This window comes from Enoplosus armatus, chromosome 17 (assembly GCF_043641665.1).
Source record: "Enoplosus armatus isolate fEnoArm2 chromosome 17, fEnoArm2.hap1, whole genome shotgun sequence".
Taxonomy (NCBI): Eukaryota; Metazoa; Chordata; class Actinopteri; order Centrarchiformes; family Enoplosidae; genus Enoplosus; species Enoplosus armatus.
In genome coordinates, this window is record NC_092196.1 from 13,315,177 (window position 1) to 13,340,917 (window position 25,741).

Sequence of the window (25,741 nt, forward strand, 5' to 3'; positions counted from 1 at the left end):
AAACTGCTGTATTTATATGTCTTCAATCCCTTCTGCAAACTTTTCCTCACCAGTCTCTATGATAATATTATCTATCAACTATCAAAATCAATTTCCATCAGCAAATATGCGTAGGAGATTCTGACCTCGTAGGAACAATTCTTGTGTTTAAAATGAGCCAGCACATCTCATTTGCACTTGTATATATGCACAGTAATGATGCCACAGTCGGCAACATAAGCTGTCTTCATAAAATCTTAACATTGGTCAGTGTTGAGCTCAGTGGGTTTTGTTTTCACCCACGTTATAAAAGCACAAGACATATGATTTCCTTTCCTGCACAATGTGTGTGCAGAGAATATGTCAAACTCCCTCCGGTGAAAACCTGCCAAAATCATGAGTGATATCATGCTACACTGAAAAGCAACCAGTCATTTGTTGTGTTAAAATGTGGGTGTGTGGCTCATTGAGACTAATGTGATTTCTTTTCTTGTTAGAGGTTGGACCTGTTAATTCAATTTTAAATGTGAGCCCACATCTGTGATTTTGACACCAATAACTATGAGAGCTTTTAGCCGGAATATGAGCCAAAAGATCATTTTTAAAATGTTCTCTTTACTTGTTCGACCAACAACCTGTTCGGCCTGCTTTACACTGCTGAAAGTTAACCAGTTAAGACAAGAAGCACTCATACAAGCAGTAGTTTTGTGGATGTACAAAAAGTACCAGGAGTATGCAAGGAAAGGATTAATATAATAAAGAGTAGCAAGTAATGAGTGGTATTTTGTGAGGGATCCCTACAATGTTAAACACCAGTAGGACGGCACAGCACAGCAGAACCCGAGTACTCAATATATAAACATGACAATCTCTGGATGATATGCATTGGATTAGATCAGAGTGGATTAGAGGAATGTGGAGGCAGGTTGGTGAGAACAGATCACCTAGATTGAAGGGGGATTTCTAACACTTCTAAATGAGATATGGGCATGCATTCAGAGATAAGAAGCTGCATATGAAAATGGGTCAATTGTTCTGCAGGTTTAGCTTAATGATTAAGAAGATTACGTTCCACCAGTGAACAACAATGGCAAAGTCAGACAGCAGCCCAGTTGTACTTAGCCACTCCGTCAGCCTGGCTGATCCCTATTCTGTCCTTTCACCAGCATTCAGACTTTCATGTTTTGAGCGATGGGACTTAAGTACTGAGGCAGTGCTTGTCAGGCTGCAGATTTTCTGCTGGAACAGAACATAACAAAGCACAGTATAATTTGACTCATTCCCAGACCAAAGACTGTTTTGATGAAAGTTTGTGTCTCTGGTCCCACCACCTCGTCCTCCATTTTTCAGAGGAGAGTGATTAGAGCAGGAGCACTTAGGCCAGAGCTGGTGGACTGCTATTGATTGATCAAACCTGGCCGTTCAGTCATGGAGAAGAGGGAGCGGAGTCTTCTATTCCTCCCTAATGAAAGGGAGGCAAAGCTCGCTGCTTCCTTTGATCCAGAAGGGATTAAAACAGTGTTGCTTATGGAAGTAGAAAGATCAGGGCTGTCTGTTTCTCTGTCTGTCTGTACTGCTGGGAAAGATATACAGCCCTCTGCTGTGGAGTCTGAGCCTGGGTCAGTTCATGGTGGGGCCGGGAGGTTTGATTCACTATGGTCAACTAACAAGACCACCTGCCATACGATGCTTTGATCACCAGCATCACCAATTGCTCATCTTTATTTATTTCCAACCTCTAGTTGACTCTTCTGGGGTTTTGAGAGATACCGGCTGTGCCTCTATCCCGTGTTTCTCAGTTTGTTTTTCAAATCCTTCCAGAATCATATCTGTGTTTTCTGCTATTACATGTTTCCTGCGTGTCTGCAAACAGTTGTCTTTGTAATGCATCACAAGCCCTCCACTGAAGGCAACAGATCTGAAGTTTTATTTGACAGTCTGTCTGTTTGCAACAAGGAAAGCAGGTTAGAGTCAATAAGATCATTTTCATATGCACAACGGCGCCTTGGACAGCTATTTGAAGGAAGTCCCGAAAAACACTAATAAACTTGAAGCCACGCTTTCAATAATTAAAGCTGATTTTCTCTGAGAGAAAATATTTTCGAAGGAGCTGCTGAGGTGGAAGGCTTTGATACAGCCTAGAAGCCTTCATAAAAGTTTTAGATGTAGAGAGAGTAATTGACATTTTTCGCAAGTTGGCAGTCAGAACCACATACGCTTTGCCAAGTGGGCCCTCAAGTTTGTGCGGTCAGTCGCTCTCTTTCTCGCTCCCTCTCTTCCCCCTCCCTCCCTCTTTTCTTTTCTTGTACACAGACACACACAAACACGCACACACACACACTTTCTGTCCAATGCATTTTCAGTTTGATCTGTTTTATGGATTTCTTTCACAGCTCAGTTGAAAAATGCAATTAATTGAGCCGTGCTGTGAAATATCTATCAGATCAGGATACAGTCGTTTTTCAGAGTGTGGACCGTGCAGTACTCATATCTGCGTGATGCATAGAGTGTAAAGCATAAACCACGGTGGAACGGTTGATTTATGCACATGTGTGTCTGATTTATCTGTACTGTTACACACACACACTCAAACATTGAGGCAGGCACTTTAGGTGATGAAGCAGTGGACCACATACTTTGGTTTTCAAGCCCCGCAGCAGTGGAAGGCACTGTGATATGTGCAGTGACATGTGGCTCCCCTATTAACCGTACACTTGTTGTATGCCCTTGTGAAGCCACTTTTTGTAAAGCCTTTCAGAATGGTCTGTTTATGCTAAAGACGGCCAGCAGAGGGGTTTTTGTGTGGCTGTTCAACACACACATGTATGTTACCACAGAGGGAAGGTGGAGTTGTTAAAGAGACACTGATAGCCGCTGGCAATGGCTGTAGCTCCGTCTGATTGTTCTCTCTAGGAGCGTTGTGCATGAGAGAGCGAAAACACAGCAAGTGGCATCAGAGAGAGAGCGAGCGAGCCTGTTTCTGCTCCGTTCATCCTCTCCCTCCAACTACCTGCTCATTAGGCTGGAGACCGGGGAGCTGCGTGAGGCCTGGTAACTGCGTGCCTACCAGAGAAAAGCCTGACATTATCACCTATTTATTAGAAGTTGCTGAACTCGTCAACGCACTATCAGGCATCAATGCATCAATAAATCAGCGATCACTCTGGGCGGTCTTGACTTCTATAGCTTCCTGCCGCCCTGACACACTTTTACATACTCTGTTTTATTCACTTTTTATGTGCTGGGTTGATGTATTTTATTGAGCTAGTTACTACAGAACATAAACTAGGGATTACAACCTTGTGCATAAAAAAAATCTGCCCCCAGAGAGAAATGGAAGCAATCTGTTTTTAATATACCCTACTTCTTATTCTCTGCACTTCTTCCACGCTTCACTTTCCGTCACTCAGCCTTCCTTTGTTGCCGGCGAATGTATGCAGAAATGGAGCAACATTGTTTTTATATCCTATTATCCAGAGAATTTGCCTGGCCCTCTCACCCCTCCGCCCCTCCCCCCTCCCCCACCTTACCTTTCTACCTGTTAAGACTTCCAGAAGCAGATGCTGTTATCTCCCAGGCTTTCAACAGCCTGTCACATCCACTAACTTCTCCCTTCTTCAAAAGCTGTCTCCCACTACTTTTCTGGATGCACTCCCTGCGGTTCCCGGTACCTGCTGGGAGGCTCAGCCGGCGATGTCAAACTCGGGGCGGAAAAAAAGGAGGAACCAACACAAGGGTCAGAATGATGGAAAGTAGGAGAGAGTGCATGAGTGAAAGACTGAGTGGTGCCGGTGCAATAAGGTTGTTATTTATTTTTTTCCTTCTCTTTCCAAAGCTGACTTTATTGATTTTTCTAACCTGAAACACAGCCACAGTAGAACCTTCCATCGTCCTATAGATTGGAATTGATTGCCTTGAGGCTCTCTTGTCCTGTAAATATTTGCAAGGCTTTATTGATTCCATTAGTGGCTTGCTGCTATTTGTGACAATGGTATGGATGGTTGCTGTTGGTAAGAGTAAACCAATGCTGGGAGACCAGTGCTTTTTTTCACAGCACATTAAGGTCTTGTTTCACATGTGTATTGTTGTATACGACCTGTCCTCGCAGCCATTATGAGGCAAATGGTCACCTACTTGATTTGTGTGCCACTTTTTGAAAGCAAGCTATGCCGGTGGATGATATACTAGCTCACAGCCGTTTTCATTAGTCCATTTATTCATCTTCAAAGAAAGCATCGATACTCTATTTACTGCCAGATGTTTGTGTGTATTAAGGCATACACAGAGGATGACAGAGGGGCTTGACCTTGGATGTGACCCTCACTAGCCCAGGCTGATTTCAGCATGATGGAGAGGAAGGGAGGAGGCCACCGCTTTAAAAGAGCTGTAGTCCCACACTCGTAAAGCCTGGACACAGAGCTCATATAGGGGCCGGTGATGTACAGTGGATACAGACTGTGGGTGTTTATCTAATCTGAGGAAGCGAGGGGCCGGCAGAGTGCTGCTTAAGAGCACAGGGGAAAGCGAGGTGGCCCACGCACTGCTGCTCTGCTAACCCGCATCTCCTCAAACTCCCCCCTCCTCCTGAATATTCTACTGTTGTCTCAGGAACACAAAGACTATTTTCAGGCAGCCAATCCACAGAAGACTGGGAAACTGCAGCCCTGCTTGCCCCTAAAAGCCTTCATGACTTTTTAATCGGTGGCTCAGGGCTCTGCGTCCGGCGGTTGGAGAGTGGACCCCACTGCCAGAGCTCCACTCCACGGAGGGATCAAATCCCCCCTGCTTGAGTCTCGGGCCTGTCAAAGCAGTCAGGCATGGAGGCAGTGGATGGGTGGCATCTGAAGGTGAGAGAGGGAGGGAGAGAAACGGAGTTGGCAGTGGAAAAGAGCAGTTTGCGGTTGAGAAGGGTGGATGGTAGAAGGCAGCCAGGAGGGAATGTTTGTAAAGAGAGAAAGAATTTATGTGAAACTGCTGAGAGAAGGAATAGCCCTGCACCAAAATAGCAATTTCTAAGGTGAGAAAGAGTTTGTTCAGTGGAGTTGTAAGAGAAAAGTGATGTGTGTGTGTGTGTGTGTGTGTGTGTGTGTGTGTGTGTGTGTGTATATGTGCATGTGTGTGTGTGCATGATACGTTTGGTAGCACAGCATTTGGAAGTGATGGATTGTTACAGCATACCAAACAGAGTAGGAAAGGTGGGTGGTGGATTTTATTGGAGAGCTGGAAAGGTTTTGTGATGAATAATAGTCATGAGTGAATTGGTCATTGTCAGAACCCTCCAGAGCCTATTGAATCAGCAAGGCCAGGGTTTTACAATGAGCTTCAGCCATGAAGATCGGCCTGTTGGGTCGTAATAGATGGAAAGTGAGTTGATGGAGGCAGGAGGTACAATAGATGAGGCTAGCTCTCACCGCTGGAGCGGCGTTCGTCTGTGGGGAAAAGGGCCACAGGAGAGACCTGTGTTCCTCCCACACACTGCGCTGAGATCAGAGAGCAATATGGATGCATTTGATGATCGCACGCTGGCATGGGCACCCACACACATGCAGAGGTACACACATACAATGAGACTCAGCACAGAGTAAACATGCTGCAAGGGTAGCATGCTGGGTAATGATGCCCTGTTGACCCATCGCTAATGATCCCCCTCAACAGCCAGGAACATGCTGGGCTTTGATCTGTCATTAGGGACTGTGGAGTACATGCACGACGTCTCTTTAATCTGGTGAAGAATTCAGATATACATGGAACTCACCGGAGAGACACACACACACACACACACACACATATTTACAGGCATGTATCCGCATATGAATATACATGCACACTCACATGTGAAGACGCAAGTAAACACCTACTGTACACTCACAAACATCTGCATTTACTGTATGTGAAGGACAACAAGTATGCAGACGCTTGTAGTGACACTCAGGCATTTTACGCACACACACACACACACACACACACACATATGCAGCAAAGCACAAAAAGCCCTTGAATCCATGAAAGAGATTAAACATGTCATTTACTTGCTATGGTAAAAGAGCAGTAATAAATAAAACAGATGATTTATTAATACCCAGAGTTGTAATCCACTGCATTATATGTGTATTAAAGCACATTACTTACCATGGCATGGTGAGCGTTAAAGGGCTTCTAATAAAATTCTTAAGTGCCTACAGGCATTTCAAAGCAGCAGCAGATCTCTGAGCAGTATCTCCTCAGTGTCTCACTAATGGGACTGATGTAAATATGTTCATTTGTGAATCTTCCCTCCAATTTAGCGCTGCTCATATTGTAGATGAAGATTATCCAGGGATTATGAGACTTGAAAAAACGCTATTTGATGTGTATTTATTCACGGCTTATAGATGTAGTTATATGGAATTAGGTCCCATCATGGGTGGAAAATACAAACGTGGAAAAAAAAAAAGTGTTACTCCTACCTCCCCCATCTGGCTCCCTGTAAGGTTGTCATTTAGTGATATTCATTTCCAAAAGTGGAGATTTAACAGACATTTATGATGCAAATCACAGGCTATAACTCTATGTGGTGTGGAGGGCCACATTAAGCCTTCAAATCACTCATGCCGTTGCTTGGGCGCCAGTAACATAATGCCATATCCGCTTGATCGTTTGTACATATTTCAGTGTGTGATTGCAGCCAACAACAGTCAATGCCTCCGCTTTGTAGGTCCTTAGAGGCGGAGAAAGTTCAGAGAATTACCAACATGCTTTTTTTTTTATTTTTCACACTGATATGTTAAGAGCAGTGGTGGGAACATTTCAATAACACAGAGGGAAAAATGCTCTCTGAATACATTAACCTGATGGAAGATGGTGTTCCTATTTAAATTTATGTAATTTCTAACGATAACCTCCAGGATATACGTGACATTGTGTGAAGACTAAAATTGCTGCGGTTGTAATTCCCTTTTTTTTAATAGAAAGAGCTCCTACATATGTATAAGACCGCGTCAAAAAAATAGAGCTAACCTTGGTTTTTACTTTCACAAATTTCTTTACAGCTTTCCATACTTTCACATGCTCTTGCATAAGAAATGGACGTGTCGGGGTGCAAAGAGTTGAAGGTTTGAATCCTGGGTTTTCCCTTTGGCAAGTTTCTTAATCTTTGCCCTCGACCTGTATGGAAGGAAACAACCCTGCCAACATCACCACGGCAACACTGGGAGCAATGTCAGCTTGAGTGCAAGCTTAAGAATATAATTAGAAGAACAGCATCAACCTCATATATTAGATAGCCTTGTTGGCAGAGGGCTCCAAGCTTTAGTTGTGCCAGAGTTATGATAACTATTTATCAAGGGGTATGGTTTGGTTTTCTTGCAATTTTTGAATCAAAATGACACAATCTTTGGATCTTGGAAATATGGGCTTGTTACAGTTATCATTAAGTGAACAGATGACAGGCATTTTAGAGGGAGAAGGATCTTTAAGAGCAGAGAGAGAGAGTTTGTATGTATACAACAAATATATAGTGAAATTAAGAGGACAGATCTTCCACTTTGTTATCTTAAGTTGTGTACTTAAATAATCACAAGAAATACACATCTTTAATGTTCTGGTGTGGTCTGTCAGAATTAACGTCTAATCATTATTTATTAATTTCATTCTCAAGCATGCATAATTTCCTCTTTTTCACATAGGAAGTTATTACGCACATCCGATTTTAACAAGTCGGGTTTCTCGCACTAAACCATCCTACAGGATCATGTGGGGAGAGCACAACAATTAGTATCTCTGACTGAGAATTTTTGCCTGCTTTGTTCAAGTTGCATGCCTCTCACTCAGCACCCGTTACTGTATCTGATAATTGAGATGAGCAATGTGGTGTGAAGACATGTAAGAATCAGCCAAACGCTTCCATTAGCATAATGTCAGGGCGTTCAGATCTTTGTCTGCCTGCTGGCGTAGTGCTGGCTGCCTGTCTTCACACAATCCCACAGAGCTCCTCCTCTGTCTCCCCTCCTGCTTGGGGGGGCGTGTGCACTTCAGAGACAGGAACCGGCAAAGAGGACTCCTCTGTCTCCTGTGGATGCCTCAGAGGTCAGAGATGTGGCCTGGTGTGATGTTGGGCAGGAGGCTTGCAGCTTTGAGCTTCCATCTGAAGGAAGTGATTTGGGGGTGATGGGATAGCTATCACACCATCACAGAGCAGGACTTGGTGCTGTGGCTTGGATGATGGGAGAAAATAGTGGTCAGAGGGCCTCTCTGTAATGTGGTGGAGAGAGGCAGTGATGTGACGAGCTCCATTCTGGCAGCTCTCACACTCCAGAGGTCTCAATTAGGAACAGGGACTCTGTGTTCCCACAGGCTGCCCTGCTCACAAAGGTGATGATCCTGCCACACATCACCTCACACCTCCACCAAAATTAGAGAAACATCCATTTCATCCTCTCATACACTCTTCAACTCTGCTCTTCTATCATCTCTAACCCTTTCCCCGCCACAGACCTGTTGTTGCTCACGTGTAATCGATTCTGTGTGACGTGTTGTCCATTTGAGAAACTCCTGAGATCCCGATCCCTGAGCGGGTGATGCATTGACAACCCAAGAAGGTGTTTGTCTTCTGCACAACAGGTAAATAAAGCATTGCAAGCGCTGATTGCTGTTCACGCCCGGGCCCAGAGGAAGGAAGTGAGACAGACAGGCAGGCCGTGTAAATGTAATGAAGGGAGATAATAATTCTTTTCTGTGTCAGCTGCTCTCTGCCATTAGCATTTACTGCCAGCCCCTGCCACTCACTGCTTGGCGCCCATGCACTCTGCCACACTGATAAGAATCACAATCACCAGCCATTCCCCACGCATATATTACAATGGCAGGCGCCCTGATACCTCGCACCTAGCAAAACACTATTAGCATGCCAGTGGTATCTCTCCAATTCCGAGATTCAAAGGGATCGGCTGGGGAGAAAAGCACGGATGGGACATGGCGGTTTGAGTCCATGCATTTTGTCTGATAATATTCTGGTGTCTGTATCTTAAAGACACACAGTCACAAAACGCAACGCATTCACACACCTGCACCCACACATACAGTGTGAAGGATAAAGGAGGAACAAGGATCAGACAGGTTTTCATAATGTCAAGAGCAGAGATGACTCTCTCCTCCAAAAAAAAGTACTCTATCTATATGTTAATGGTGGGAGAGAAAGATCCAGATTCTGTCCGGTGCATCAAGCAATTAAATCAAGACCTGTCGGATAGCTGCATCTTCATGGAGCTACCCGCAGAGGTCCCAGGATGGACAGGCAGCACAGCATTGCAGGTGCATCTGATCTTCTCCATCTCAGTGCGTGCGAAATAATGTTTCCCCCACCATACCATCTACTAATTAGGATCTAATTATCCAGGCTAGTGTAAACAATCGCGGCAGATGGCATAGCGCGCAGTATTAACTCTAATGACCCGGGGCCCTGAGGAATTCACATTTCAGCGCGTTTGTTTATTTTCCTCCATTAGTCTTTGCCCTACTTTCTAAATTCATTTAGGCCTATTTCCAACCTTCTCATGCCTTGAGAAAAGCTGCCCGCCTCTTATTCCCGATGTTGCTCTCGTTGTTTTTTTTATTTGCTATTTCTTCCACTTACTGTCGTTTATCTGTTTTGTGTTTCTTTTTCTTTTTTTTTTTTTTCCCACACAATGTCAATTAGCTCTCACAAAGCTCAAGTGAAAATTTGTACCTATTCCCCCCCCCACCCACTACCATCTCCCTTCTCCCTGGTGAAAAGGGAAAAGAGGAAAGTCAGATAGAGACGTGTATGTGATCTGGTGCACAAAAACCTTACTTCTTCTTCCAAAGCTGTTTGTCACACCTGGGAAATAATACTGTGATGTCAGTTACACACACACACACACACACACACACACACACACACACATTAAAACGGGTGGGAAGCCTGGATCATTTCCTATCGTGTTCTACTCATAAGAGCTCTCCAAACCTCACTTCCGTTAGAAAAAACAATTTCATATATCTTGTCCTTAGAAAGTAAGAAATTGCCATAGTGTCTGGCTTACATTTCTAAGTTGATACATTGATCTGTTGGTTCCAAGAATATGCTCACAGCTCGCTGCTACGAGACATGAATCTTATTTGAGTGTCACAAAGTCAGACGAGAATCCCCGCTTCATCTTTTACAAAGCTGCGACTATCCCTTGGTGATTAAAGACATAACTTTCTCGCATGTAGCCACAGTTGTTCAATGTGGTTTCCCCACTGTTCGTTGGACAAGGCTTAGCTGACTAGAGACTTGATGCTGCAGAGGGCGTGTAATGGTGGCTGTGGGTGTGTGAGGTCTCATTAATTGACGCCGGGCCTTGTGCCTATGCTCCTCTGCGTGCCGTGTTCTCTGCCAGGAGCTGGACTTGCTAATTAGGCTCCTGGATATCACAGACACGTCCCACGGTACGCCATACAATATACTGCTAGTGACTCAGAAACAGAGTGCTAAAGAGGAGAGAGCAGGCCCCAGGAAGGGGGTGGGGGTGGGGGGGGGGTGCAGAGAGGCAGAAAAAGATTGAGAGGTATCTCGACAGAGAGCTAGAAGGAAGGGACGCGGAGAGAAAGTGTGTGAGAGATGACAACTGATGAGAGGGCAGGGAGAGAGAGTATGAAAACTACTGTATTGGGAGAGATCAAGGCCACCAAGAAAGAGAGACTGCCACAACACACAGAGAGGAAACTGTTATTGTGGCGGGGAAAAGAGGAAAGAGAAGAAAAAGTTAAGATGGGGAGAGGAAAAAATACGATGGAATCAAAAAGAAAAAGATAGTTCGAGACAGGCAGAGCATGGCAGAGGTAGAGGAAGGCACTCAGAGGAGCAGCGAGGCAAACAGGGAAGAATTCCAAACAGAAAGGGTGTGTGTGTGTGTGTGTGTGACTGTGTGTGTGTGTGTGTGTGAGTATGTGCGCGACTGTGAATTTGTCTGTGCTGCCCGCTGGAGTGTGTGTCCAGATAATTCAATCTCCTGCCCATTGACTGGCCTCCCGCTCCGTCTTCACTCCTAATTAAATCTCCATTTGTTGGCTGGATGCTACTGCTTCTAATTGTGTTGCTGTAGCATCAGATAGGCGCACCTAAACACACACACACACACACACACAGGCCCCACAGCGAGTGGGATCCCAGACACGTCACCGCGGTACATTACACCTCAATTAATCACATCAATTACGCATCAATTAACCCGTGGCGATCCGCTAAACACAGCTGGGATGCAGGCAGTATCTTATCTGCAGCGACTTGAGGACTTTTTCTGCAACATCAAAGCAGACGCATCATCAAAAAGAAAAACATTTCAGACATGAATATCCACATTCCTACTTCGTCTCTTCCTGTGAGCAGTGAGCTTCACTGTATGACTGTACGAGTTTTTAAAAGCATGTTACTTGGGCCATGAAGTCTATATTGCCGCAACAAAGACAGCAAGGGATCTCATGGAGTGCATAGTCCTACTGAATGGTGCAGAAACATGTTCTAGGGGCTATAAATACGGGGGATAGAGAGACATCGAGCTGTGATGGACTGGCACTCACATGCAGCGTGCAGATGCTGATCCATGGGCCATTTCTCTAAATGAATGTAGGGGTAGATGGAGGCTTTCCATCTCCCCTCCCTGTCTTTCAGACCTGGCCTGCTTGTTTGGCTTCGGCTGTAATGGGTCGCTTCACCTTGCTGCCTGGTGTTGGAGGACGCCCCCCTCTCTTTTCTCCCCTTCTCAGTCCCTCACCTCGTCCTGCCTCTACATCGCTTCTCGATCTCTCTTTGTTTTTATCATTAAGCCCTGCATTTGTCTCACCATCTGTCTCGCCATCACTCTCTCTTCCTCCTCCTCTTCTCTGTCTTTTCTTGAACGCTCTCTTTCTTAATCCCTCCCTTTGTGTCGGCCCGCTTTCTGACTCACCTAAGTGATGGAGTGTAAATCGGCGGGGTGCCTGTTGTCACGGTGACAGCAGCTTGTGACAGAGTGACAGATCAGCCTGACCTTCAGGACGAGCTGTGTTTTCGCGGGGTGGGGGTGTGTGAATATTGGTGAATTGGTGTCGGTGTGTGTATTTATGTGTTGGAGCTTCGTGTCCTGGTGCGAACGCTCTCATCTCAACCTGTAAAGCAACAAATGAAGACAACCCAGTATGTGTGCGTGTGGGGGTGTGTGTGTTTGCTTGTGGTGCATGTGTATATCCATAAGGGAGGTGTTTCATCAGCTTTTAAGATGCTTTTAACCCCCCTCCACCAACCCCACAACCCACACCCTTTCACCAACCCATTACTAGGCCAAGGTCACTGCCATGACTGCTGCATAACCCCCATCAGAGAGGCTAACCATGACCCATCTCGCACGTTAAAGTCCAATTGGAGAGGCTAAATGATAGCTCTAAATTTTCCTGGATGACACGATGCCATGAGGTGGACTGGAGGTGGAGGGAAGTTATGTGCATATGTATGTGTGTCTGGGAGGAGAAAGAGAGGTGGAGAGACAGAGATAGCAAGGGAGAATGACTTAGAGTGAGCGGATAGCAAGAGAGTAGACCTCCAAATGTTTCAGCAGGCAGGGGCTCCACTTTATCGCTGCATCTCAGTGATACAGTTGTGCAGAGTGCCAGATAGGATGTGGTTACATAGGCTCAAACACAGGTGCCTGAGGATTAAACAGAGAGCAGGAAGAGCTCCCTGCTGCTGGATTGGAGCAGGGGTAAGGAGGTGAGGCACAAAATAAGCAAGAGAAAAAATACAAGACAAAAGTCGAATGTGAACACCGTCTGTGTGATTGCATGCCAGCATAGCGCAATGGGGAGCACAATGGGCCTCGGTTTATAAAGCTGCCCCGGTGCCTGTGGTCTTTGTCTCACCGCCATTAAAATTCTGTGTATGCAGCAGGGGACCAGGCTGGAGCCATGCCACCATTCAACCTCAGCTGTCAGGTTAGAATAAGGTGTTTTTATATCTGTGCTGAATGTGCTGTGGTGTTGCATCTTGACTGTTGGGGGCAGCTGCTCTGCACAGCAGCCACATTAAAGCCCGCCTGGTCCTCCCATGCCAGTTTTTGGTCTTCCCTAGATCTGCCGACCCGTTTTTTGGTTGGCTTTTATCTGCGCTCATAGTGCTGCAGGAATTCCTGGTCCACAAGGACTGCCCTCTAGCTCTCCATCTGGATTGGAAGCCTGCAGCAGGCACTGCCATGCACCTGCCAAACCCACCACTGTCCCTTTGTTCATCACTGGAATGGGGGAAGCGACAGTGCTCTTTCTTTTCTCCCTCCCTCCACCCCTGTCTCCTCCAGAAAATATGTCAGCTTTACCTTGACACAGTCAGATGGACACATGTCCTCCAGTCACTAAGTTGAGTCCCCTTTTTGTATATTCCTGTGTTTGTGTCCACAGGCATGTGTGTCTTTACGCATATACTTTATGTTTGTCATGTTCAGAACGCTTCTGTTCCATAAAGCTGCTGTGCTCTAAAACGAGACGGTGTCACCTGAGACAAATTATGGATTAGATCAGCGATGATGATACCACAGTGGAGGCTAAACACATCGACCCGACACAATAGTGACAGCAGCATACTCATCTACAGTGAGCCGTCTCTATGGAGTCAGACCAGTCTCAATGTTAATGAATGCCCACAGAAGGATTCAGAAATGTATTTTGGCATTTATATATAAATATTTTTCAATGCACACAAATATTTATTAATGTATATATATATAGAGAGAAATCCACAAAGGTATGTATTTAAAAGTATTTACAATTTTCATCAAAAACAACAAATTTGGATGTTGTTACATTTATATACAGACGTGTTGAACCTGCATTTACAAACTGATTGTCATGTGTGAACTTCGCTGTATTTGTGTGTGTACACATGGACACGTTCCATATATTTGCAGTTTTTATCTGCAGTGGCTGACACACACACACACACACACACACACATACACAATGGAATAGAGAAACTGCACTTAAGTGTCTACCGCAGACATAAACATGCATCAGCTGTGTTAGCCTCAGTGGTTCACTGTGAAGATCAAAAGCACAGTGATAAAGAGGAAGAGGAGAATGAGGGTCAGACAAGAGGTTCTCTGTTGGAAACTCATTAGATCCCAGAGCCCAGTGTGTGGAGGAATTGGTCCTATCTTCCTTCAGCAGTGAGAACTGTTAGTGGTCAGCGGTCATTTGAGTTCTCACCAAGTCTCAAAGAGAAGATCACTTCAGTAGAGTGTTACATGGAGAGCAATCTTTTCTTGCGTTTAGCAGCATGTAACTGGATGTCGATTCTGCACTTTATGTGATGTTAAACAATGACTTTTCTCCCTCTCTACAGTAGCTAGCTTTGTCCCTGAAAATACACACTTTGCTCTAAACGTGAAATTTGTGTCGTAGTGCCGCAGATAGCCGGTGTTCAAGGATTCATAATCAGGGCTCAACTGAATGGGTCATTTGAGGCGATTGTGAACACATGAATGGCACTCAAACAGGTATCCACAGCGGTGATAACTGTGCAATCATTTCCCCCATTCCACCATTTCACATCAGTAACTTGGTATTATGCATATTTCTTGCCTCAGACGATCAGTGTGTGACTCTGGGTTTGGCGTGTGCAGGTCTCTAATGGTGGCTCGTTGATGGAGCCACATTGCTAAGTGCACGTTGCCACCGAGCCCCTGAACCAGCTGGAAGTGGTTGGGTTTTGCCTGTGTGTGTTTGTTCAGGCATAAGTGAATGTTTTGGGATTGTGTGTGCATTCTCTGTGTGTGTGTCAAGTACGAATGCATTTACTAGTGGATGGAATTACAGCAAAGCCACCACTCCAGCAGCTAGTGCCCGAGGATAAATAGCGATGGCTCCTCCGTTTGGACTCAGACAGGGATCAGTTTCAAGGGCCTGTTGGGTTTGACTGTGTTTGTTTTGGAGAAGCTCATGCAAGGGGTGGTAGGAAGAACAGATTAGCCAGGTTGTGGAGTATTGTTACCAAACGGGGAAAATGTAAGGACAGGTTTTGGAAACAGAAAGTGATGAGATGGCTGTTGTTTGTTAGCTTCCTTTTTATGAGTGGTGTATTTGTGGGTTATAGATAGAGGAGTAAGCCGCAGATTTCGGAGGGGTATTGTGAGTGCTGGTGTGTATATGTGTGTCCTGTTATCTGTGTTTGTGTGTATGTACACAGTGCGCGCATGGTCGCTTGTGTGAAACACAGAGGGCACAGTCATTCTTTTATTTACAGTTTCAATCAGGTTCAATTTTCTGTATCCCCTTCCCCGCTCAGCGAGGCTGCCCTCGCTTTCACCCAGTTCCACCACACCATCCTCTGCATTCACCACCATAAATCTTGGGCCTATGGTTGTGGAGAGAGAGAGAGAGAGAGAGAGAGAGAGAGAGAGAGAGAGGCTCCAGTAATCAGCCACGAGAGTGAGTCAGCTCGTGTGGTAGACCTACAACCAGGCGTGCTCCAGGCCTTGGCGGCTTACTGCAACTATTAATACAGACTTTAATTAGCCCGCCACAAACACTGGCACAATCGGCTCAGTGTCGCCTGTGGCTGGTGAGGCAGACAGATCAATAGGTCTGATCATGCCTTTTTCATCAGCTCAAATGAAAGCACTTTGTCTCCGAGCTCAGCCCTGGACCTTGCGTATCACCTTAAAGGCTTTCTGTGGCTGCACTGGCTGTGTGCAGTGTTGCGGATGGGGCCTGTATAATCTGGCTGCATTAGGGAACTATAAAGATAAATGAAGGGAGGCACAGAGCATAACTCATCCTGTCAGAGAAGGGGGTTTAAGGCTGGGAAACTTTGTGTTTTCTAAAGCAGCCCCTACCACCCCCACCCCCATGGCTTCCTCGTTTCGCACTCTCTCTTCCTCCTTGCTTGCGTTGTTTTCTTTAATGTACAATCTCTGCTGTATTTTTCTCCATCTGCTTTCTGTCTATACCTCCGTCCCTCCTCTCTCCATCTCCCTGTCTCCCCCCTCCCGTCCTCTTTTACTGATCTAGAGGTATGGAAGTGTTCATTTACACTTCCTCTGCCGCACAAATTGCTCTTCTACCTCTTTGCCAGCTCATTTCAAATGAAATAAAAGAGTAAGCTGCTTTTGCAGTAACAACTTATTCCATGTGCTTTTTGGCAGGTTTCTCTGTTGACCTTCAAGTTCCCAATCAGTGCAGAAGAAAAATGGAAATAGCTTGTTCTGAGTCCTCATTTCCTGTGAATTGCTGGAATTGTGTTGTGTGTCTGCTCACAGGGGTTACTGAATCATTGCCTTTTTTTAACCAACTGCTTCATTTTCTTTCCTTCCGTCTCTTTCACTGTCCTTTTCTATACTGATCACTCTCGCTCCCTTTCTTCTCTCTCTCTCTTTCCCGCAGATGATGTCCCACCTTATTTTAAGATGGAGCCTCCTCAGACCCAGGTTCACCTGGAGGGGAACCGCCTGGTCCTAACCTGCATGGCAGAGGGCAGCTGGCCTCTGGAATTCAAGTGGATCTACAATGGTACCGAGCTCACGCGTTTCTCCTTGGAATACAGGTGAGGGATGCAGCCTCGCCTGCCAGAGCTGATTCTATTATCTTTTTTTTTAATTCATCGGCTGTAATTAGCTTACTACATGAGGACATTTTAGCAGCATTTAATTGTAACTAATAGCTCAATTGCTCATTTTTATTCATATTCGAGACTCATTTCTATGGATTTATTCGGGGCTGATTTGGCTGCATGTCTCCCTTGAGACATAACATCTTGTGTTCAGGGGATTGTCAGATTTATTCCGATTTGTATCTCTCACTGTATTCAACAGTCAGAGATGGTGTGAGCAGATAACTCCTCTTCTCTCTTGCTGTTTGTTGAAACTATCATTGCTGCGACAAAATCACACAATGCATATTTTCCATCAGATTGTGCAGCGTGGGTTGGCCACTTTGCTCTGTCAGCAGTAAGAAGCTGTTTCACTGGCCGTGGAGTTCTTCTGGGCACTTTTTATTACATAGTTCAGCCTCTAAACACAATGCTGAAGAATGCTACTAACAGCACAGAGTGTGGCAAGAAAAAGCTTCAACCAGTGCTAACAAGGCCTCTCTGTGTGTGCGTGTGTGTGTGTGTATGCATCAGTGTGCCCATTTGTACACGAGCTGTGTGCCTGCATATGTGTTCACATCAGGTCACAGTTTCAGTCCACAGTGAAAGTCAGTTTCTATCTAATTCCAGCCCTGCTTTCAAGACTCTGTTTTACTTATAGTCTGACTAGTCCCCTAGATGTAGACAGACACTCTCAGGTGGCATTGTCTGATTGCTATCACTGGCTAGCTCCACTCCCCACACACACACACACACACACACACACACCTTCCCTCCCTTGTCTTTCTTTCTCCCCCTCTCACATCCTCTCTCCCCCCTTCTCCCCCCTCATCTTCTTTCCCTGTCTTTCCTCAGCATTTGGCTGAGCTCTCACGTGGCTTAGTCTCTGGGTCTGCTTTGCAGGCCAGCTCTGTGCTTGTTATTCTTCACCAGCCCTGATCAAAGAGGAGAACTGGAATCCATTTAATCAGACCCCCCCACCCCCGAATTGCAGTGCAGGGGAAACATGGCAGGGGCGGACTCCACACTCCTAAGTGGCTGTAGCAAGCCAATTAAAGGGGACTCAGTTCTGGGGTTATCTAGCTAGCATTTCACACACACCATTTAACATGAGTGCACATCGTGGGAGAGACGGAGCTATGGCTGCCCAGGTCTAACATATGACAGGTGCTCGTAGGATTTGATTAAACAGGATAACAATCGGGTTTTGTGAGTCCTGCCAGTCAGAAACTCTACTGCCTTTGCTGTTCGCTGCACAGCTGGCTGCTGATCTAAAGATTACATTCTTCTTTCTTTAGTTTACTATCTACTGTCCAGCACTGCATCAGGACTAAATCACACTTCACTGGAACGCCATTTAAGCTGTTTTTCAGGGGCCCACTGAAACATCTCGATTCATTTAGCATCTTGAGTGTGCGGGATAAAAGCGCCAAGATGACAAATGTCGCTGTCCGTCATGCTGATGATGACTAATGGCACTTTGTGTTTTGTGTGCCCATTAGGTACCTGATCCCCTCGCTGGACCGACTGCACGCTGGCCACTACCGCTGCATTGTGAGAAATCGAGTGGGTGCCATAATGCAGTGCAGCACTGAAGTGCAGGTTGCCTGTAAGTGTGGGTTTCTTTCCATGCATCTCCAGTTGTGACAGAGTAAGGGGAGGACACTGTTTTTGTTAAAGGCTTGTCATGCACAGTATGTGGATGAGTCACTCTGAGTAAAGGAGCTTAGCTTTTGAAAAAGGTACATAATGACAATTCTTCTTTTTTATCTGCGTTGTTGCTGGCACGCATTTCCAACATTTTCTCTTATGCTCTTGTCTTTATGTCTGCTAGATATGGGTGGTTTTGCGGAGGCTGAAAGGTCTCAAACCGTATCGCAGGGTGAGGGTGCTCTCATCCACGCCCCGCAGATACACAGCTTCCCCAGGCCACAGATCACCTGGTTCAGAGATGGACGTAAGATTCCCTCCAGCAGCCGAATGTAAGTCTACCTTCACCTCAGCTTGGCTTGTTTAGTTCGAGCAGAGCGTGTGTTCACGTGACTTGTGTGTTTCCATTCATGTCTGAGTAAGTGCTCTCGTATAGTAGTTGTTGGTGAACGCTGAGCTGCCGAAGCAGAATATCTTTCACTTCAGAGAACTCCAAGAAGTTCAATACTGCTCGCAGATTTTCTTCAATCCCCCACACACCATGAATGAAGTTGAGCAGAGTAGTTGATGAACGAATGTTGGCGCAGGCCCTGTGTTCATCATTGAATCACCTCTCAGTGATAAAGCGGGTTATTATATCGCCCCTATTGACTTTGCAGGCGAAATGATTGAAGGGTAGAGACAGAGCAGGCAGCAGGGGAACCAATTAGTCAAAATTGGACAAAAGGCCTCAATTGATGATATGTTTGACTGACAGCCCTCACCCCTGGGTGGATTTGTGCGTGGGAGGGTGTGTGTGTGCATATGTGCATGTACTACGAATCTGTGTGAGGCCGTAAGTGCAAAGTGGGAGTTCTGTGGGTGACTGTATATCTGTAAAGGCTATGCTCCGAGTGTGAGTGTGTGTGTGTGTGGTAACTTATTTCTGTCTGTTCAGATAAGCAATTTTCCTGGAGAGATACCGTGAAGGTAACCACCTGAGATTAATTTTGCTATCCAGACAAATAGAGGTAGGCAGTCCACAACTCCTCAGAAACCACCTCCTCATCTATTATTCAACAGTGAGCTCTACCATGTCATAGCTGACATGAAGACTTTTTAGTTGCATGCTCTCGCTTGAAGAACGGATCGGTGCGTGTTCCCTCTGCCTACAGGGCTCCACAAAAACACAGTACAAGCACTGAGGGAAACTGAAAGAAAAATCTCAACCCCTTCCATGAATGTTTCGACCAATTCCAGAGCTGGTTACTATGCAGCCGACTCTTATCTGAAGTGAAGCGGTGAAGCTTTGCTCTGTGACAATGAGAGGCACTGACAGGACACTCTGCATTTACCGCTTGTTTGCTCGCTTTTGTTTCAGGCCACATTGATATTCACAGGCGCGTGTGTATATTGGTGTTGGTGTGTTTGTATGTAAGTGTCTGTTGACTCGGTGAGACCCACGGCTCCTAATTGTCCAGGAGTGTGTCTGTTTATCCTGCACCGATCAGGCAGATGCTGGCAGATACGAAGAGCATAATCTTGCTGCGTGCTTAGCGTCAGCTCTCATTTAATGGGCCCTTCTCAAACGTTTGAGACCATCAGCCTAACCAACATTCAGCCTTTCTCGAGGCTGCAAGGACGCAAACAAAAAAGGACTCGAAAGAAATAGAGATTTTTCAAGCCAGTTGCTATTGTGTAGTTTTTAAACTTATCCAACCTTTTTCTTGTATCCTATGTAGCTTGTCATAATTACTGTTAATGCAATTAATGTGGGGCAAATCTAAAATCTATCTTAAGCCCAAAAGACACTCCACAGATCAGCCAAGCAGACATGATGCCACACATTACAAATTAGGGACTTTTATCTTTTTTAGCATCTGTCTGTTACCATTATTCATCTCTATATACTGGAGCAGGTTGCACAAAGATGGACTTGACTGTGGCTTACTTCTTACAAATATACTTCAAATATGTAGACATCTACGGCCATCAGTTGTGCAAAGCTGTTCTATGACTTATCATTCTATCAGACTCTTTCCCAACTAAAAAGCATGGCTAACTCAGCAGCTGCTTCTATGAACAAAACTCACAAGAGACCAACTTATCTTAACCCTCTGATTTCATACAGTGATTGAAATCACAGTAAACTTCGTACTAATACCCGCGTACTACAGGAACGGTGAGTATAAAATAACGAGATAAATTCTGAACTCTTTAAGACGCTGGTACCTTGTAGATTGAATTTCTCATAAAATGTGTTTTCGTGTGCTTCTTTTCAGACATAATTTATGTGCATGTGTGTCAGTTTACCCTCAGGATTTATTGACTGTGAGAAACAACTACTCACTGGTTTAATGATATGAGTGTGTCTGTGTGCTTGTTAATGTGTGTGTTTGGGGACACATTTTTGGAATGCACACCAGTTGAATGGGGATGTCTGATTAATTGGGAGCCAAATTAGCGACCCCCGACTTGATTTAACTACATTCAACACTACCTAAAGCTGTTTGTGTCTTTTATTAGGGTAAGGTTGAGGTTAGGTGGGTGTCATGGGGATGGCTGTAAGGAAATGCTGTGTCGTTAAGCTAAACGAATGTGTGCGTGTGTGTGCATAAATATTTACTCAGTGCCATCACCTTGGACAACACGCTGGTCATCCTGTCCACTGTGGCCCCTGACGCGGGACGTTACTACGCCCAGGCAGTCAATGACAAGAACGGGGAGAACAAGACCAGTCAGCCCATCACGCTCACAGTGGAGAGTAAGTACACATGAACACACACTCATGCAGGTGCACACATTCAAGCAACAGACTTCCTCGCCTACTGAGCGAAAGACACACCTCACTAGCAGATTGTTTGTGTCTTCAGCAGATTGCATTAACAGGTTGTTGCAGATGAATGTAGTTTTTGAAAAAAGTTTTATTCCTCGTATTCTTTTTCAGCTCAACGCCACACAACAGGTGGCTCAGCCAAATACAATAGAAGCAGAGATAGCGCCCTCTACTGGCGTGCCCTCTCATCATATCACTCCTTTCTGCCGCTCCCTCTTCTCTCTGTCCAGCAGACGTAATCATACCCATTACCTTCACCACAATAGTTGTCCTCTTCGGTGAATTACGGCCACAAGATGTGTTTAAGGTGGAGCTCCAGCAGCATGTACAGGTCCATAAAGTGGAACTTCAGTTTAATCGCTCCTCACAAAAAGGAGATTTATGAAAATGACACTGAGCGGACGGGGGAGTGATTAAACATACACACACACACACACCCACGCTCACACACATGTCGGATTAGAAGGTCGGCTTCACTTACAAACGGAACATGTTCACAACTTCAAATAAAGTTTGGCATTGCTCATGCAAGCATGTTTACATGTCAGATCATTCAGTCCTCCCACCTTCTTTCATCTAAACAAAGTCACACAAATTCTCCACCTACTGTTACTTTCTGCGCTCAGTCAATTCAAGGAGTGCCTAATGTATTTTCTAAAAGGCTCAGAAGATACTATTTATGATATTTTATACCACATATAACCTTTGATAAACGATGTCACACACATATCATTTGTATTATTTATCAGATGAGGGTTTTGACTACTGTATGAGGATTTGAACCTGTTCCCATTTTTAATATCAGCTCTCTTGCTCGCTCCGGCATCTGCTCATCATATCGTTAATGCAGTGTTTGTAATTCAGTGCTCAATACGCATGACACAGCAATCTGTGGGGACCAGATATCACTGAATATCACAGAATCTGGCCTTGCGGATCACACAACCGTATTTTGCATCTGAAAGTCAATAAGGTTTTTACAGCCGCGTTTGTTCATTTTAGCAATTCTGTGGAGAAAAGACAGGAAAATATGCAGTAGAGGGAGCGTGTTGTTCCAAAGGGAGCATACAAATGAGACAGAGCTCAGTCTAATAGTAAAAAGCAGACTGACACTGGCTAGCGCTCCAAGTGGGCAGACATTTTGCCTTTTTGTTCTATTCTTCAGAGTGTGAAATTCACTACAGTTGACTTGGATTTACAATTGTCTTTGAACACGGACAGATGTAAACAATGGGGTGACATTAGTAGCTAGAATTTGCTATGCAGGTCACCACGTTGTTTACTTTTCCCATTTAATTAGAAGATTACACACTTGAGGTATTCTCAACACTGAGAGTTTATGAACTGCAATACATTAATTAATGTCTGCCAAGGAACCAATCATGTCTTCTAGAAAATAAAATGAGTTAGAACAGATTCCCAGTTTTCATTGTGTCATTGGCAAACAAGGACGACATTCGCAGCCAAATATTGTGGAATTTAACTTCATTTAACAAAACCGGGTTAGTTTGTATATTTACACACATCTGAAAGACCTTAAATAGATATTTAAGTGTAAAATCAGCACTCTATTTGAAGGGGACAACTTCACACAAGAGCAGCAACCATCACAGTTTTTTTTACAGTTTCAACATGACTTCATCAACAATTACAATCAATACATCATTCATAGATTATTTATTTATTTTGTGCTATTTATACCTCTACCAATTAGTGACCTTAGTAACCACTGCTTACTCTTCACCTCTCTCTTTTCGGTAGAAGGTGAATATTAGTGCTGATAGAATTGTTCTTCTTCCCTCTCCATCAATCACTTCTTCATCTTCTCCTCCTCCTCTCTTTACGTCTGCTTCTTCAGGGGCTCCGAGACTATAAAACCCACTCCAATCAAGCTTTCCACATAATGTCACCCGTTAATTCGGCAACAAAAATTACATAGATCAGCCAAATGCCTGTAATCGTTCATTTTAGCCGATAACTTCTGATGCAAGTGATTTAGATTTTTCCTCATAAATCCCTCGGACCTTGGCAAATCATTGCAGCCTCTTTTAATTTCTTCTTTTTCCGTTTTTTTGACTCATCTGATGAGAGGACAGCAAGCTGTTCTACGTGGATTGATTGGTCTTCACTGTGCTAATTAATAATAATGTCAATAATACCCTCAAGATGATGCTTGTATGAAATTTATTAATCGGGTGGCCTAGTAGAATTCAGTCAGCTGCATTGTCACACAATTGGTCCATTTACTTATCAATCAATGAGTTAAAGATTAGATGAAACACATCACATCTCTTGGACACTTTGCCGTTCTCCTTCTTGTACCAAACATCATGATAATGCATTTTAGGGTCATGGTCCACCACTTGCCTGTTTTATACCCTCTCTGCTGCCGTAAAGAATGATCTTTTCAATCTGTGTTTAGGTGTGCTTTGACGTTAATTCAAATGTTGTAATTTTGAAATGTTAAATGAATTTTTTAAGTGTGCCAGCAAAATGTCAGCAGCAGCTAAATGTTTTCCTTTCCTTCCTTGCTGTTTGTGCTTGAAGCTGTACAATCATTCACATGCATACAATCTAATTATTTAAATATAGCCTCTTATTGTCTACTCCTATCTACTATTTGTACTTAAGGCTGTGCTTTAGAAAAACAACTTAAACCTCAGCCTTATGTAGCGTATTACATAAACAAGAATTTATCATTTGGGAGCCCCACAAAAAAATCCGATTTGACATTGTAAATCATTTATAGCAACTTATTCAATATACTGGGTTTGTAAAATTGTGAAATCATGATTTTAAACTCCACAGCTGAAGAGCCGGAGACTTGAATGAAGCAATCAAAATCGGAAACAGACCCAAATAGCAATAACCCATCAGGAGGGCTGCTCCTACATTCAGTGTTTGCAGAGGAAGCTTTGTCATTACGCTGCTGAGATTCCACAAAAAATAGGCCTCGAAAAGTGTGCGATTTACAATGAGGTGGCGGCGCAAAATAACAATAATGATATTATAAACTTGATTAGAGACCCTATTAACCTGGTATAGCCCTGAAAAATACTTGCACAAATGCACATGGACACACACAAACACAAACACATGCATACAGTACGCAATACACCGTAAAGGCGCAATCACTCAAACACATACGAGCGCACAGGCCCATACCCGTGCTCCTGGGAGGGGGGGGGGGGATGAGATCAGATTCAGAGAGAGATCACTGATTGAGGGCAGTGAATCGATGGTTGGCTGGAGGCTCCGTGAAACCCGTGAGTGATGGTGCTGCATTTAATCGCCTTTTGTGTTTGTCTCAATTATGCTACATAATGGCTTCTAACACCTGGGCTAACACCGTGCTCTGGAAATGCTGTGTGCACTAGAAAAAGGATCTAAAGTAAAGACAGGGGTGTTAATAGTTGGTGATAGCATGCTGGCTACCTGCTGGTGGTAGTGACAGATTGTCAGTCTCCGTGTAAGGATCTAGTCATGCTCAATTGGCTGAATCAGGCAGATGCACAGGCTTAATCTGAGGTCTGCATATAGTTTATAGATTTTTTTCACTTTTTCTCCATCTACCTCTCTGTTTCTGTTCATGTGATAGATGTGGGAGGACCTGCAGACCCCATCGCCCCCTCTATCATCATCCCCCCCAAGAACACCAGTGTAACCATGGGGAGGAACGAGGCTGTCATGGAGTGCGTTGCCAATGCAAGGTACATTTTCACGCAGATACTGACTAATGCAAATACACACAGACATTCATTCACACGTTATCAAAACACCATTTCTCACCTCCGCATCTGATATTTTGTGATTTAAATGAATCTTGAAATCTTTTGTTTGAACAAGATAGAAAAGTATTTTGTACGTCTTTCATTTTGTACCTCTCCTCCATTCTTTGATTCAAGGCTTCACTCTGTTCTCCCTATCTCGCGCAATCCCAGTCCTGAATTCAGACTATTATCTCCAATTCAAAGACTTAATCAGAATGACAGATGTATCCCATTGCTCCCTCAATGCTCCATAACCTTGAAACAGAATATGAATCTGTATTAAAAACCACGCTCCCTATCTCTTGCTCTTTTTTTTCTCCTTTTCATCTTTTTCTCCTCCAGACCCCTCGTCAAAATGAGTATTACTTGGAGGAAAGACGGTGTAGTGGTCAATGCGGGGATTCGAGATTTTGGCCGCAGATTGGTCATCAGTTTGCCTGCGGTCAGCGACAGTGGCTACTACGAGTGTGAGGCGTCACTCCGCAGCAGCAGCGTCCCCTCAATCACTGCCGGGGCCTTCCTGCATGTTCTGGGTAAACAGCCCACAGCTCACATTTTAACCTCGCACAGAGCAGCTAAGCCTAAATTATCCAAATATTGCATCAGCATGCTAACCCCCATGTTGAGAGAACATTTTGCTGCCATTTTATACTTATGTAATTGAGTTGATGTTGTTATCTAGAGTAGTGCAAATGCTCGTTCACCAGAGAAGGGCCGAGATAAAAAGCACAGATGATTTGTGAGTTGTTTTTTAAAGGCTTTAATGGAGCAATGTTTAACGCTTTTTTTTTTTTCTCCGTTTGAAACAGAATATCCTCTGTTTGTCAAAGAGCCACCAAGTCACATCAGTGCAGAGATGGAAAAGGTGGTGGATATCCCCTGTCAGGCACGAGGTTAGTGGTGTTTTGTTTTTCCTCTGGGCGGTTGCGTGTAAGAAAG

General features: G+C 44.5%; 1 protein-coding gene across 1 annotated transcript in view; it reads left to right on the forward strand.

Moving 5' to 3' along the window:
• sdk2a (sidekick cell adhesion molecule 2a) overlaps positions 1-25,741 on the forward strand; it is a 79,857-nt gene that overhangs the window by 27,701 nt on the left and 26,415 nt on the right. Inside the window, exons 3-9 of the mRNA XM_070922679.1 lie at positions 16,363-16,522; positions 18,070-18,176; positions 18,402-18,549; positions 20,827-20,960; positions 24,631-24,742; positions 25,145-25,335; positions 25,612-25,695. Of these exons, the coding sequence (XP_070778780.1) occupies positions 16,363-16,522; positions 18,070-18,176; positions 18,402-18,549; positions 20,827-20,960; positions 24,631-24,742; positions 25,145-25,335; positions 25,612-25,695 (936 nt within the window). The remainder of the gene's footprint in view (positions 1-16,362; positions 16,523-18,069; positions 18,177-18,401; positions 18,550-20,826; positions 20,961-24,630; positions 24,743-25,144; positions 25,336-25,611; positions 25,696-25,741) is intronic.